This window comes from Rhinopithecus bieti, unplaced genomic scaffold (genome assembly GCF_001698545.2).
Source record: "Rhinopithecus bieti isolate Rb0 unplaced genomic scaffold, ASM169854v2 scaffold_42380, whole genome shotgun sequence".
NCBI classification, from domain to species: Eukaryota; Metazoa; Chordata; class Mammalia; order Primates; family Cercopithecidae; genus Rhinopithecus; species Rhinopithecus bieti.
Window position 1 is genome coordinate 48,128 of NW_016818327.1, and position 15,040 is coordinate 63,167.

Consider the following 15,040-nt stretch of genomic DNA (forward strand, 5'->3'; position numbering starts at 1 on the left):
CACTGGTGGATAATTCCACAGGTGTTGGCCAGCAACCAGCAGGACATCTGGCTTCCAAAGGTGCACCCAGGCTGGGGTGGAGAAATGGGAGAGAAAAGGAGTAAAGGAGTAGTGTTTTTAGAGTCCAAAGGTCCAGTATTCGGGTCTCTATTCTCCCAGTAGCTGTATGACCTTGAGCCAGTTACTTATCTCCTCAGCTTAAACCACTTAACCTTTAAAAGAGAATGATATTGGAGAGGGTACTGGGTGATTGTGAGGATTAAAGAAGATAATACAGGAAGAACTCTAGGGAGACAGGATATCTGCTCCTTGGTGAGTTTGTCAGTGTAAGGAATTCCCATGACAGCTTCGACACCAGCATGGTGCCCCGCTGGTACTCCAGGCAGAATTTCACTGAGGATCCTGGGTCCCACAGCAGAAAGTTGGAGGGTGACCACTGATGCCTGGAGACCAGCTCTGGAACCAGTTTCCACATGTAGCCACACTTTACCTGCCTTTAACTTGATAACTGTTGTTATGAAAGGATGCAGGATTCAGGTATTTTATATTTAGTGAGACTAAACCCATCATTGTTAGTTTCATAACTGATAAGCCTGAAAGATTATCTTAAACTCTGTTATTATTTCTGTAAGAACACAGATTATAGGAAGTGTTAGATAATATTATATTTATTAGGCAGTATAATTTATTTTACTCACAAAACTAATCTCTCTCCTTTGGGACATTACTCATTATGCTTCCTTCCCCCTGATATCGTTTCCTCCCCTTTTCATATGGACAAGGTCCATGTTTTATACTCCTTTCCTATATGAGCATATAATAGGAATCAGTAAACCTTACTGGTTCATTAATTATTTAAATTATGCAAGTGTATGGGTTTCACAGCTTTAAAGTCTGCCCTAGTTTTGCTCACACCTCTGCCTTCCTACTTACTACTCCTCTGCTAAATACTCTCTAAAAGTAATCTTTCAACATGTCACTTCCTTACTTATTTAGTGTTTTCCATTGCCTCCTGTATCAAATTACATCTCTGTACCTATTCTTCTTTGCTTATCCAGGGGTTCTTTCTCACTGTACTGAGAGCCCTGCTCTCCAGGCAGTTGATCAGCTGCTTCTCACATGACTAGGCTCACTCTTTCCCTCTTTCCTCTGCAACATTATTATTATTAGTAGTAGTAGTATTTTTTTAAGTGATAGTCTTACTCTGTCACCCAGGCTGGAGTGCATGGCTCACTGCAGCCTCAAACTCCTAGGCTCAAGCTATCCTTCCACCTCAGCTTCCCGAGTAGCTGGGAGTACAGGCGTGCACCACTGTATATGGTTATTTGTACATTTTTTTGTAGAGATGAGGTCTTGCCATGTTGCCCAGGCTGGTCTCAAACTCTTATGCTCAAGTTATTTTCCCACCTTTGCCTCCCAAAGTTCTGGGATTTCAGGCATGAGCCACCACAGTCCAGCCCTTCCTCTGTGATGTTATTCATTGTGATTTCTTCCTCTGCAGTATTGTTCCCTCTTCCTGATTCATTAATTATTTAAATTATACAAGCGCATGGATGGGGGAGTTAAATCATTGGTTTAACCATTCGAACCACTCATTCACTCATCCAGTGGGTATTTTCTGGGTGCTTGCTATCTATGTACCTGGCCTAGTGCTAGGTGCTACAGATAGAATGGTGAATGAAACAGTCTTTGACTTCATGGAACTTACTGTTCAGTGAGGAAAAGAGATGGGAATTAAATTTTTTACTTAAATATTACAGTAACAGTGTGATCAATATCTTAAAGAAAAAAGAAAAGGTCCTGTAACAGCATATGATACAGGATCTGGCCAAACCTGGGTGACTGGGGAAGAAATTCCTGAGGAAGGATCAACTGGGTGGAGATCTGAATGGCGACTAAGATAATTAGTGGATGGTGAGGTAGACAATGGGAGGTTTTTAAAAGTCCTGTGGGATTGGAGCACAGAGATCCAGCAAGGAAGAATAACTTGTGATGAAACCAGAGAGGAGGAAGTTTGGACTTTAAAAAAAAAAAAAAAAAAAAAAGGTTTCACTGCCGGAGTGCAGTAGCGAGATCATAGCTCTCTGCAGCTTAGAACTCCTGGGCTCATGGCTGGGCACCATGGCTCACGCCTGTAATCCCAGCACTTTGGGAGGCTGAGGCGGGTGGATCACTTCAGGTCAGGAGTTCGAGACCAACCTAATTAACATGGTGAAACCTCGTCTCTACTAAAAATACAAAAAAATTAGCTGGGTGTAGTGGCCTGTGCCTGTAGTCCCAGCTACTCAGAGGCTGAGGCGAGAGAATCGTTTCAGCCTGTGAGGCAGAGGTTGCAGTGAGCTGAGATGGCGCCACTGGACTCCAGCCTGGATGACAGAGTGAGATTCCATCTCAAAAAAAAAAAAAAAAAAACCTCCTGGGGTCAAGTGATCCACCTGTCTCAGCCTCCCGAGTGGCCAGGACTACAGGCATGTGCCACCACACCTGGCTAATTTTTAAATTTTATTGTAAAGACAGGGTTTTGCCCAGGCTGATCTCCAACTCCTGAGCTCAAGCGATCCTCTCACTTTGGCCTCCCAAAGTGCTAGGATATAGGCATGAGCCACTGTGCCCAGCCTCATTTGAGACATTTTTGAAGTGGGACCTCAGAGGCCATGGTGACGATTTCGGTGGAAGACCAATGAAACCAATGAAACAGTTTTAAGCTGTAGGAGGATTTAAATGATCAGTGTTTAAAAAATATATATATGCCAATTGACAATAAGTTTGGAAAAAATGGTAGTAGGAATAGGGTGACTGCCAGAAAAACCTCTGAGGCAGAGACCAGTTGCAAGACTGTTTGCTCTTATCCCTTGAGCCCCAGGGAAAGGGAGGGAGAACTGTTGTGGGAGATGGAGAGGTGAAGAAGGGCTTGAGAGGAATTGAGGGGATATAATCAGCAGGGTTCAGGGACAAGTTGTATGTTGGGGAATGTAGCATGGAGGATGTGAGGAGTCAGGAATGATTTCCAGGCCCTCGAGGATGGAAACTGGGATTTGTCACTCATTGAGATAGGCAAGCAGGAAGCAGAACAAATATTGGAAAAGTCATGAACTCTGAGACTTATTTAGAGTGCCAGTGGGACACCTAAGGAGAGATAGGAGTGATATTAGAGATCTAAATGCGGAGCTTAAGTAAAATTAAAGGTTGATGGATCAGGCTTCATGATGGCCTTCAGAGTATGTGTGATGTGGAAGGTCCCACACCTAATCAGCAGACTGAGGGCAGAGGGGAAATGTAGCCTTCTTATGATGGTGGGCCTTTCATTGTCCTCTCCACATAGGGCCAAGAGAATGGGTCTTCATTCCTGCTTTCAGATCGTTACTCTTCCTCCCCTGTGTGAAAGCCCATTTCCTTCTAGAGCTTGTGCCTTTCAATATATCACTTCTAGACTTCCAGTTACTGGATATTTATCCATCCCCTGGTTCTTTTCCCACAGTCATCAGTATTGTAGGACACCTGTGAGTTAGTTGCGTGTATAATCCTCCTGTTTATCTCTGGAGATTTCAGTGTGTGGGGGTAGGAATTACTTTTTCTCAACATATATATGTGTGTGTATATATATATATATATATATAATTTTTTTTCTTTAGACAGAGTCTCACTCTGTCACCCAGTTTGGAGTGCAGTGGTGTGATCATGGCTCACTACAACTTCCAGCTTTTGGGACTGAGCAATCTTCCCACCTCAGTCTACTGTGTAGCTAGGACAACAGGCATGTGCCACTATGCCCAGCTAATTTTCTGTATTTTTGGTAGAGCAGGGTTTCACCACTTTGCCCAGCCTGGTCTCGAACTTGTGAGCTCAAGCCATCTGCTCATCTTGGCCTCCCAAAGTGCTGGGATTACAGGTGTGAGCTACTGCGCTGGCCAACAAATTTTTACTAAGCTGTCACTAAGGGACAGGCTCTGTGTTAGGTACTGGATTTTGAGCAAACAAAACAAAGTTGCTGCTGAGGTGGTTACCTTCTATTTTGGTGGGGGGACGCACAATAAATGCATGTCGGATGATGTTATATGCGGAAATAAAAAACAGAGCAACATGAAAGAGTAAGGTAGATGAATAAGGTGATAGGAAGACAGGACTTCCTCTCCGGAGACGAGAGCTTCTGCTCTTCACCACTCCAGTAAATCTTGTCTGTCAAAAGTGACCTGGCGATGATAAAAAAAACCAGCAAATCTCTCTTCATTTGACCTGATTTCTATTATGGCACTTGGTAATTCTCTGTCTCTCTCTCATGGTGAGATGGACAAATGGACAAAGGGAGGTTTTTAAAAGGCTTGTGGGACTGTCTCTATCTCTCTTATCTTGACTGAGACTGTCTCTGTCTCTCTTATCCTGAAACCATCTCCTTTCTTGACTGCTAGTAAATCCATATTTTTTCTTCTACTCTGACACCACCAACCTGCCATGGATCCAGTTCTTTTGCCAAATTTAAAATGTAGGCATTTCAGAAGATTTTGTCTTGATTCTTTCTGTTTTGTTTTGTTTTGTTTTTTACCATACTTTTTCTCCAAAGCTGACCTGTACCAAAACTAAACTGATTTTCCATGACTCTCCCAACATTCACCACCATATACAAATGCACACACATGGGCTTCTACCTGTATTCTTTATTTTTGGTTACTGGAATCTAGACACCTCAGTAAAAAACATGCAATTTTCCAGTTTTCCCTGTTTTATGTTTCCACATTTTGTAAATTACCAAGACACATTTATTCTATTTCCCAAATCCTCTTTAACTCCACCTTTCTCTCTAGCCTAATCCTAGCCCTTATTGTTTTCCACCAGGTCTGTTGTGTTCATGTGATAACTGATGTCCCAGTGTCTGCTCTGGTCACTTGTTGTCTACCCTTGGTGCTGCCACCATTTACCTAACGCATGTATCTCACCATTTTAGCACCTTGGCTACCCAGCTACCCTGGATCTCTGCGTCACCAGATAGAGCCCAGAGTCCTCCCTCCCCCACTACTCTTATAGTGAATGTCCCTGCTAGTATGAAAGTCCTTGTATTTCCCTCAAAAGGCCTTGCAGTGTTATTCTTTTGTGCTTTATTGCCATTATTCTTTTACTTTCTTGTTCTTGAAGTATCCTTTTTTTCTCTCTTTCCCTGTCACACAATTCATGGGTTGTTCAAAACATGAGTCTCTTGTCTCTGCCCTATGCTCCTCTCCTCTCATACTCTGCCCCCCCAACAGAGTTAATAACTTCTTTTCTTTTGCCTTTTCTCCCTCTGTGTGGGTTTCCATTGCTGCCGTCACCCTATTATATTTTCATGTGTATCCTGTCTCTCTCAGGTGCTGTGACTGTTTGAAGGCAAGGCCTTTGGCTCATTTCTCCTTGTGCCCCCAACACTTAGCAGAATCCCTGAAATGCTGTTAACACTTACTAAATGTTGATTATATTACATCTAATTGGATTGAGTATGGTTTCAGGTATGGCTTTGTAGGGGAAATGAATTCAGAAATGTAAGTTTCTTAGTGTCCTTGTTTCAAAAATGTGGTTTGGTTACTTGGTGGAATCTAGCTCTGACTCCGTTAGTCAGAAGAACTTGGAAAATATAAAATGCCTGCCAACTTAGCGTATTAGAAATTAAGCAATTAAAGGGTTTTCTGATGACCCTCCTAAGGTATTCATACTTCACTTTATATCTTGCTGGTCAAACTATACACACATTACTAAATTTCTCAAAGTTTGTTGTTTTGACTTAGAATATTTTCCTATAGGGACAATGCTGCAGCTCTTCGGTATTTTTGTATCAGTTAGAGTGCACTATGAAGACAGAGAACACACAATAATTGAACAGGGAACACTTAATATAAACAATAATAAATAGGTTACTATGGGTAAAGAATACTCTAAAGAATATAGGAGTAGCAGAAATAGGGAACAGAGTACCCAAAGAGGCACCCCCTACCCCAGGGCTGGAATCCAGACCTCACTGGAGAAGGTGTGTCTCACTGCATGGCACAGTAGTTCACTCAAGTGTTGTAGGGAGACTTGCAGGGGATTGGCCTTCTGGGGTTCTAGGGGGAAGCTGTCCACAGAGGGGTGCCACACTGCAGAACTCACTGGGAATCTGCCAGTGGGGTTGGTACAATGGGAGACCATTCAGAGGGGTCTGGAGAAAAGCTGGCCAAGGGTTGCTGCCACATGCCTTCAGGTAAGAAGAGAACCAGGAAGAAGAACCCTTTTTCTTCCAGTGTACGTCCTCTGGCAGCCTCTGCCGACGTTGCTTAAAATTGTGTTAGCTGGCTGGGCGCCGTGGCTCACACCTGTAATCTCAGCACTTTGGGAGGCTGAGGCAGGCGGATCATGAGGTCAGGAGTTCGAGACCAGCCTGACCAACATGGTGAAACCCTGTCTCTACTAAAAATACAAAAATTAACTGGCCATGGTGGCACACGCCCATAGTCCCAGCAACTTAGGAGGCTGAGGCAGGAGAATCACCTGAACCTGGGAGGCGGAGTTTGCAGTGAACCGACATGATGCCATCGCACTCCAGCCTGGGTGACAGAGCAAAAAAAAAAAAAAAAAAAAAAAGATTGTGTTAGCTGACACAGGCAGGGCAATGGAAACGTGGAAAAATGGAGCTGAGAAGCAACAGATTAATAGCTGGCAGAGTCCATCCCTTTAACTACTGAGCTTCCCTGAGTTCCACCTTGAGATACAACTATTGCAGAAATTAGGGTACAAATAGACTAAAATCATGTGTATATAAGGTAATATATGCGATCATATGTATAAATACTTTCAATCTTTGTGAATATAGTTTTAAATTGCGTATGAATACTTCTTATGCAGGTTATAAATATACAGTTTATGTTAAATGTCACTGCTCAATAAGAGTGATTAGATGAGGTTGAGAAGAGAGGTGGAGACACATCTGAGTTCTGAAGTAGTTCTTGTCATTCTTAGACAAAACATATTGTTAAACATCTCAATTTCGTTGTCTTTGATATAGAAATATTTAAAGCACTATTCGTATACCTGTCACTTAAGAATTAATTTGTGTTGCCTTAAAAACATAGTAAGACAGGGAGACTTTCCAATAGTAAGTAATTGAGCCAGAGTTGGTAAAGACAGAGGAAGAATTTTGGGAATGTGTTACACACACAGAGGATCCCTGACTCATGACAGTTCTGCTTATGATTTTTCAACTTTATAATGGTACAAAAGTGATATAACTCAGTGGAAACCATATTTTGACTGCCTATATAGCCGTTCTGCTTTTCATACTCAGTATAATATTTGACAAATTACATGAGATATTCAATACTTTATCATAAAGTAAGCTTTGCATTAGATGATTTTTTTCCCAACTGTAGGCTAATGTGTTTTGAGCATGTTTCAGGTAAGTTAGGTGTATTAAATGCTTTTTTAATATGATATTTTTAACTTATGACAGACTCATTAGGACGTAACCTCATTGTAGTTTGAGGAGCATCTTATTTGCCAATGCAGAATTTACTGTCAGTGGTTCAGTACGTAAGTCTGTCAACCAAAATATTTGAGTTCCAGGAATCTTCTTGCCATTGAGCAAAGATAGGAAACAAGAAAAACAGTTAGTGTGAGTGACCTTAAGAGAGAGAACTAAAGTGGAGGGAAAAGGCTTGGGGTCAGGTGGTTGAGCGTGCCAGCCAGTGGTTCAAGTGAGTCCACTTTGACTGTATCAAGCAGGTGTGCTGCTTGCCCACATGCAGACAGGCATGGAAGTGTGGTGCAAGTAGTATGATCATAACTTGGGAGTACATCACTATAATGAGTCAGTTCTTAGGGTAAAAGTTGAGGCTCATGCCTGTAATCCTAGCACTTTGGGAGGTCAAGGCAGGAGGATTACTTGAGCCCAGGAGTTTGAGACCAGCCTGAGCCACATAAGTGAGACCCCATATCTACAAAAAAATTACAAAAACTAGCCCAGGCATGATGGTGTGTGTTTGCAGGTCCTAGCTACTTGGGAAGCTGAGGTGGGAGGATTGCTTGAGCCTGGGATGTCAAGACTGCAGTGAGCTGTGATTGTGTCACTGGGCTCCAGCCAGGGCGACAGAGTGAGACCCTGTTTCAAAAAAAAAGTTGACATGAATTTTTGTTCTGTAAGCTCAATAACAGCAAAAAATTTATGGAGGTTCTATTAAATTGTCCTGCAGGCTTTTTTGGGAGAGTGTTTTGACATTATGGAAAGAATAAAGCAATAATAAAAGCAGTCTTACATGGCTTATAGAGGATTCTTAGGAATATTGACAGCATAATAGATGTTTAATGAATCTTAACGGATACTTAGATACATAACTTAGCAGAATAGAGAGATTTAAGGCCAAATCTGGTGTCTCTTCCCAAATATGACCTTATTACTGTACTTATTTTTACCCAACCCTTGCTACCTGTCTCATGAACATCTTACCCTATGGTTGTCATTGTTTTTATTTTATTTTCTTTCCAGTAGTAATGGACAATTAGAAGTCCCTTAGAGGTATTGCTTTTTCAAGCCTCCATTCTTCCTAGTTATGATAAGTGTGTGAGAAGTTGCAGAGGTGGTAAAATCAGGAATGGGGACAGGTATATTCTAGCCTCCCAGCTGTTGGGCAATTTTGAGTAAAAATTACATATGATGAATATAGACTTGGATACTAGACTTACCCTACTATTGGTCTTCAAGTCCACACTCAAATGATAGAGGATTCTCTCCTTGCTGAAAAACCAACTAGAACTCTCAGACACAGGTATGGATGTTGGGTTCATATCTCCAGTTTTCCTAATCTTTTTTTTTTTTTCTTATAAACAATGGTCATTTATTTCTCACAGTTCTGGAGATTTGGGAAGTCCAAAATCAGGGTGTTAGCCCATTTGGTGTCTGTGAAGACCTGCTTCCTGATTCACAGACAGCTGTCCTTTCACTCTGAACACATGTGGTGGAAGGCATGAGAGAGTTCTGGAGTCTGTGTATAAGAGCACAAATCACATTCATAAGGACGTCACTCTAAAGGATTTAGTTTTAGAGGTGGGAGACATACAGGTCAAAGTAAACTATCTTACAGGTTTTGTTTTGTTTTGTTTTTTAACTGTATGCTGTGTCTCCTAAACATTTTAACATTTTAGACAGATTTGGGGCCACCGTTATGACATTGGTTACCATGTATTATAAAACATTTTGAATCATTGTGGACTATTTGGCTGAAATATTTGTAGAAATTCTGGCTGGACTGCTGAAAGCAAGTGGTGTTAGCACCCACACCTAATTGTAATTGGGTTTTTTTGTTCATTTGTTTTTCAGGTTTTTCTAAAGAGTGACCGAGTGGCCAGAATGGTTCAGAGTGGAGGATGTTCTGCTAATGACTTCAGAGAAGTATTTAAGAAAAACATAGAAAACGTGTGCGGAGTTTGCCAGAAATAGATGGCTTGAGCAAAGAGACGGTGTTGAGCTCATGGATAGCCAAATATGATGCCATTTACAGGGGTGAAGAGGACTTGTGCAAACAGCCAAATAGAATGACCTTAAGTGCAGTGTCTGAACTTATTCTGAGCAAGGAACAACTCTATGAAATGTTTCAGCAGATTCTGGGTATTAAAAAACTAGAACACCAACTCCTTTATAATGCATGTCAGGTAAGTGGTTTATGGTATTTTCCATTCCCCTGTCTGACTCGTGGAATAAACATGAAGTTTTTACAAGCCTATGAAGATGTACTTTACTTGCTATAATCACTTTACTTGGAAAGTTGAGCAAAATTGAATTTTAATAAATCACATAGTGATGAGAGAAGTTTTGAAAGACGTATTTAGTAGAAGGGAAAGAATATCAGTACTTCTTATCCAGTAAATAATTGTCCCTATGTGCCCTATTTTAGGACATCAGTTTGTGTCTATTAGGTATAAATGGGCCATGCCCTGTAGAGTAAAATGAAAATCACCTCCTATCTGAAGAAGCTTGGCAAATTATAATAAATAGGTATTTCTCACTGCAAAATAGTATTTTATAAAGATATGATGCTGATCTTCTGAGTTGTATGGAAGTAATGAAATTTCAAATTTTTTTAATTTAACTCACCCAGATAGAAATAAATTGAGGATGATTGTTGAAATATGTAATTTAAAGACATGACAGAGTCTATATTATATTTTCTCTTCAGTTGTTATTCTAGCTATACATACAAAAATGGGATAAAGGCCAGGCATAGTGGCTCACGCCTGTAACAGCGCTTTGGGAGGCTGAGGCAGGTGGATCTTGAGGTCAGGAGATAGAGACCATCCTGGGCAACATGGTGAAACCTGGTTTCTACTAAAAATAGAAAAATTAGCTGGGTGTGGTGGTGCGCACCTGTAGCCCCAGCTACTCAGGAGGCAGAGGCAGGATAATTACTTGAACCTGGGAAGCGGAGGTTGTAGTGAGCTGAGATCATGTCACTGCGCTCCAGCCTGGCAACAAAGCAAGACTCATCTTAAAAAAAAAAAAAAAAAAGTTGGTGGGGGGGAATAAGATCATGTTTCACAGTTTTCATTTTTTAAATCCAATGATTTGTCTAATAATGTGGTCCTTCTGTATTTGCATTTTGTTTGTTTATGTTGGGGTATAAATTATTTTGCCCTAATATACAACTTAAATTGATAAAATTCTGACACTTAAAATTTATGTATTCCTTAAGAGTTACACTTCTATAATGTACATTTTATTTTAATCTTTTTGCAAATCATCTCTTAATTTCAGAGTTATGTCCATATTGATTACTTTGCATTGGTAATTTGTGGATCATTTCAAATCAACAAATTAATAGAGTTAATAGTAAATCACTGTGGAGCTTTAACTCTGTGAATAATTTGTGTACTCACCATAGTTGATTTCATTGTTTTATTAAACCAGGTAGTTATTTGATAATAGTGGAAGATGACTATAAAACCAAAATCTTCTATTTAAAAGGTAACTTCAGCTGGAACTTTGTATTTTTAGTGAAACAGTAGCTCACCTGTACAAATAAATGTTGATGAACATAATTTAGTGGGAAAATTCAGATTCAGATATTCAGTAGACATTTGTTGAGCTTTATTCAAGTCCAAAACCTCTGTAGGTATGCGGGAATCCAAGTTGAGTGAAAAAACATATTTTTTCTTCTATAGTGGCTAAAATCTATAAGAAAAGACTTGATAAGTCCAAGAAATGTCATTTACTTGCAGCTTGCCCAGCTTTTTATTATGAGGATGGGAGTGATGACTTCCAAGCTCTTTATATGTCTCAGTTAGAGGTATAATTCCTTTCAGTTCTGAGATTTGAAAGAAAAGCTTATGGATTATTTTTGATTGATTTTAAAACAAAGAAATTATAAGACCTCTAAATGAGTTACTACATATGGATGAGAATATACTAGATGTTACAAGGTTATAAAATATATTTCCATGTTCCTATGAGTTTATGTTATTAGCTTAAAATATGTTTAAGTTGTCTGCCTACTAAAGAATCAGCTGGACTATGGGCACCCTGGTTTTAGTCTTCCGTGATATGAAACCTACTTGCAATTCAGATCTCCGACTATAACAGTGGGTTTGTCCGTGCTCAGCATTGACCTGAACAACAACAACAATAAAAAATAGCAGATTTGTTTATTTGTCCTTTCAGTTCTATCAGTATTTGTCTCATATATTTTGATACTCTATTAGGTACATATATTTGTATTAGGATTGTTATGTCTTTTTGTAGAATTGACTCCTTTATCGTGATATAGTATTCCTTTTATCCCTGATTATTTTCCTTTTCTGAAGTCTACATTGTCTTAAGCTAATATAGCCACTCCAGCTTTCTTTTTACTAAGGTTGACATGGTGTCTCTTTCTCCATCTGTTTACTTTTAACCTAAGTCTTTATTTTTAAAGTGGATGTTTTATAGACAGTGTGCAATTGGGTCTTGAAGTTTTTCTTTTTTTTCGAGACAGAGTCTTGCTCTGTTGCCCAGGTTGGAGTGCAGTGGTGTGATCTCAGCTCACTGCAACCTCTACCTCCTGGGTTCAACTGATTCTCCTGCCTCAGCCTCCCGAGTGGCTGGGATTACAGGCACACACCACCATGCCTGGCTAATTTTTGTGTTTTTAGTGGAGACAGGGTTTCACCATGTTGGCCAGGATGGTCTCGATCACCTGACCTCATGATCTGCCCACCTCGGCCTCCCAAAGTGCTGGGATTACAGAAGTAAGCCACCGCGCCTGGCCGAAGTTTTCTTTTTTTAAAATCCAGATGGATCATCTTGTTCTTTTAATGGGTATGTTTAGGCTACTCATATTTAAGGTGATTACTAATACACTTGGATTAAATTTTATAATCTTTGCAGCTTTTACCACTTCCATGCATTTGTTCTTTGCCCTCCCCTACTTTTTATGCCTTCTCTAATTTTGATTGAACACTTTATATGAATTCCATTTTTTTATCTTTTGGTGTACTGTTTATACATTTTTTTAAGAAACAAAATTTTGGTGATTATCCTAGAGTTTAAAATATACATGTTTAAATAATCTAAGCCTACCCTCAGATAACACTGTGCTATAAGGCTTCATGTGTACTGCAGCTACTCCATAATAGAGTATACCCAATTCCTTCCTCTCATCCCTTGTGACATTGCTGTCATTCACTTCACTTACAATATACTATAACCCCCAATATATTCTTTCTATTATTGCTTTGAACAGTTATCTTTTAGCTCAATTAAAAATAGGAAAAATAAAATATTATATATATTTTACTTTCATTTATTCTTCCTCTGATGCTTTTTCATTTCTTTATGTAGATTCAGGTTTCTTACCAATACTATTTTCCTTATCTCTGAAGAACTTTTAACATGTCTTGCAGGCCAAGACTAGTGGTGATGCAGTCTCTCAGTTTTTGTCTGAGAAAGTCCTTGTTTATTCTTCACATTTAAAGTATGATTTCACTGGATATAGAATTATCTGTTAGTTTTTTTTTCTTTCAACACTCTGAAAATTTCACCACACTGTCTTTTTGTTTGCATGATTTCTGATGAGAAGTCTAATGTAGTTCTTATCCTTTACCCTTTAGAGGTAAGGTGTTATTTTCCCCCTTATGGCTTCCTTCAAGAGTTTTCCTTCTTCCATTTTTTCTGCAATTCGAATATACTGTGTCTAGGGGTGTGTGTGTGTGTGTGTGTGTGTGTGTATGTGTGTGTGTGTGTATTTCTTTTGCTTGGTGTTTTTCTGAGCATCCTGTATCTGTGGGTCAGTGTCTATCTTTAATTTTGGAAAGTTCGCTGCTATTATTAACTTCAAATATTCCTTCTGTCCTGTCCCCTCTTTATTCTTTTTCTGGTATTCCAGATATGTTTATGTCACCCATATTTGTATCACCCGTGTTATCCCATAGTCCTGGGATATTCTGTTGTTTGTTCAACTCTTTTTCTCTTTGTATTTCAGGTTGGGAAGATTTTATTGACATTTCTTTAAGCTCGCTGATTCTTTCCTCAGCAATGTCAAGTATTAGGATTGCTAATATGATAGGCTAATGAGCCCATCGAAGGCATATTTCATTTCTTTCACGATGTTTTTTTTTTATTTCTAGCATTTCCTTTTGATTTTTTGGTAGTTTCCATCTCCTGCTTGTATTATGCATTGTTCTTGCATGTTTTCAACTTTTACATTAGGGCCCTTAGCCAATTAATAATAGTAATTTAAATTCCTTGTTTGATAATTCTAACATCTGTCTCATATCTGAATCTAGTTCAGATGCTTGCTTTATCTCTCCGGACTGTTTCTTTTGTCTTTTTGCTTTTGACGTGCCTCATAATTTTTTTGTTGTAAGCCGGATATATCAGGTAACGAGAACTGAGAACTGAGGTAACTAAGGCTTTCATATGAATATTTATGTTAATCTGAGTAGGAGTTGAGCTGTGTTTAATGTTTAATGTTTCTTGTAGCCATAAGTACGAGAAATTTCAAATTCCTCCAGTATCCTTATTTTTGTCTCCCCTTTTGACTGGGCTTCCCTAAGTACTCCGCCCCAGAGAAAGTCTACATCCTACAGCTTTTTTAGCTGTCACCAATCCACTCTTGTCATCCTGGAACTGTGTTGGTGTTGTGGTAAGGTGTTGGAGAGATAGAGTGTCCTTTAATCTGATTAAATCTCAATCTTTTAGTGGACCTATAACCTTTGTAAGTGTTTTTGTCTCTGGTCTAGAAGGATTGCTCCCTCCTACTACCATGTTCTTCATTCTGTTCCCTGACTGCAGTTTCCTAGTCTCTTTTTTTGAAGTACTGTCTCCTGTTCACTCTGTTTTTTGTTTTTGCTTTTCAGTACGTGAGTCAAGAGGGCTGGAGTGGGGTGGTATTTTCTTCCTCCACCTGGGATAAGTTTTCAATGTTTTCCTCAGGCAAAACCTTTCTGCTTTTGTTGAAGAGAAGGATCTGGGAGATTGAACAATGACTTTCTCCTCCTTTTTTCTGCCATGGCCATATGGGGATCTTTTTTGGATCCTCACTATGAGAACTTGGTGGGGTAACTAAAAGGAAAGTCCAGCAAAGTTTGAGGGCATCTTTATGACTGTGGCTCCAGGAATTTCTTACTATCTGCACCCAGCTCCTAGTAATTTTTCAAAATTACTAGACAAGTAAATGTTCCTACCACTCATGGCATACAGCAACTTCTGCTCCAAGTACTGCGTCTTTCTGGATTTGCCCGTCTTTCTAGATTTTGGTTAGTGGTTTCCCCTGCACCCTCAGTTCTCTGAGAAGTTCAAGAAAAGTCAATGATTTGCAGCTTGCCCAACTTTTTATTCTAAGGGTGGGAGTGATGACTTCCAAGCTCTTTATATGTCTAAGCTAAAATTATAATTTCTTTCAGTTTTGAGATTTGAAAGAAAAGCTTGAGGATTATCTTTGATTGATTTTAAAACAAAAAGAAAGAGTACCCCTGTAAATAAGGACAAATAATAATCATTTTACAGAAATTATGAAAATAAATTGTTTAGAAAGCAGCCAAGACACTTTTTTTCCCCTGAATGTCATGCAAGCATACC

General features: G+C 39.5%; 1 protein-coding gene across 1 annotated transcript in view; it reads left to right on the forward strand.

Annotated features, from left to right (window-relative positions):
* Positions 1–339: 339 nt before the first annotated feature.
* Positions 340–15,040, forward strand: part of CADPS2 (calcium dependent secretion activator 2) — a 366,001-nt gene continuing 351,300 nt past the window's right edge. Inside the window, 3 exon segments of the mRNA XM_017856925.1 lie at positions 340–537; positions 9,311–9,398; positions 9,401–9,642. Of these exon segments, the coding sequence (XP_017712414.1) occupies positions 340–537; positions 9,311–9,398; positions 9,401–9,642 (528 nt within the window).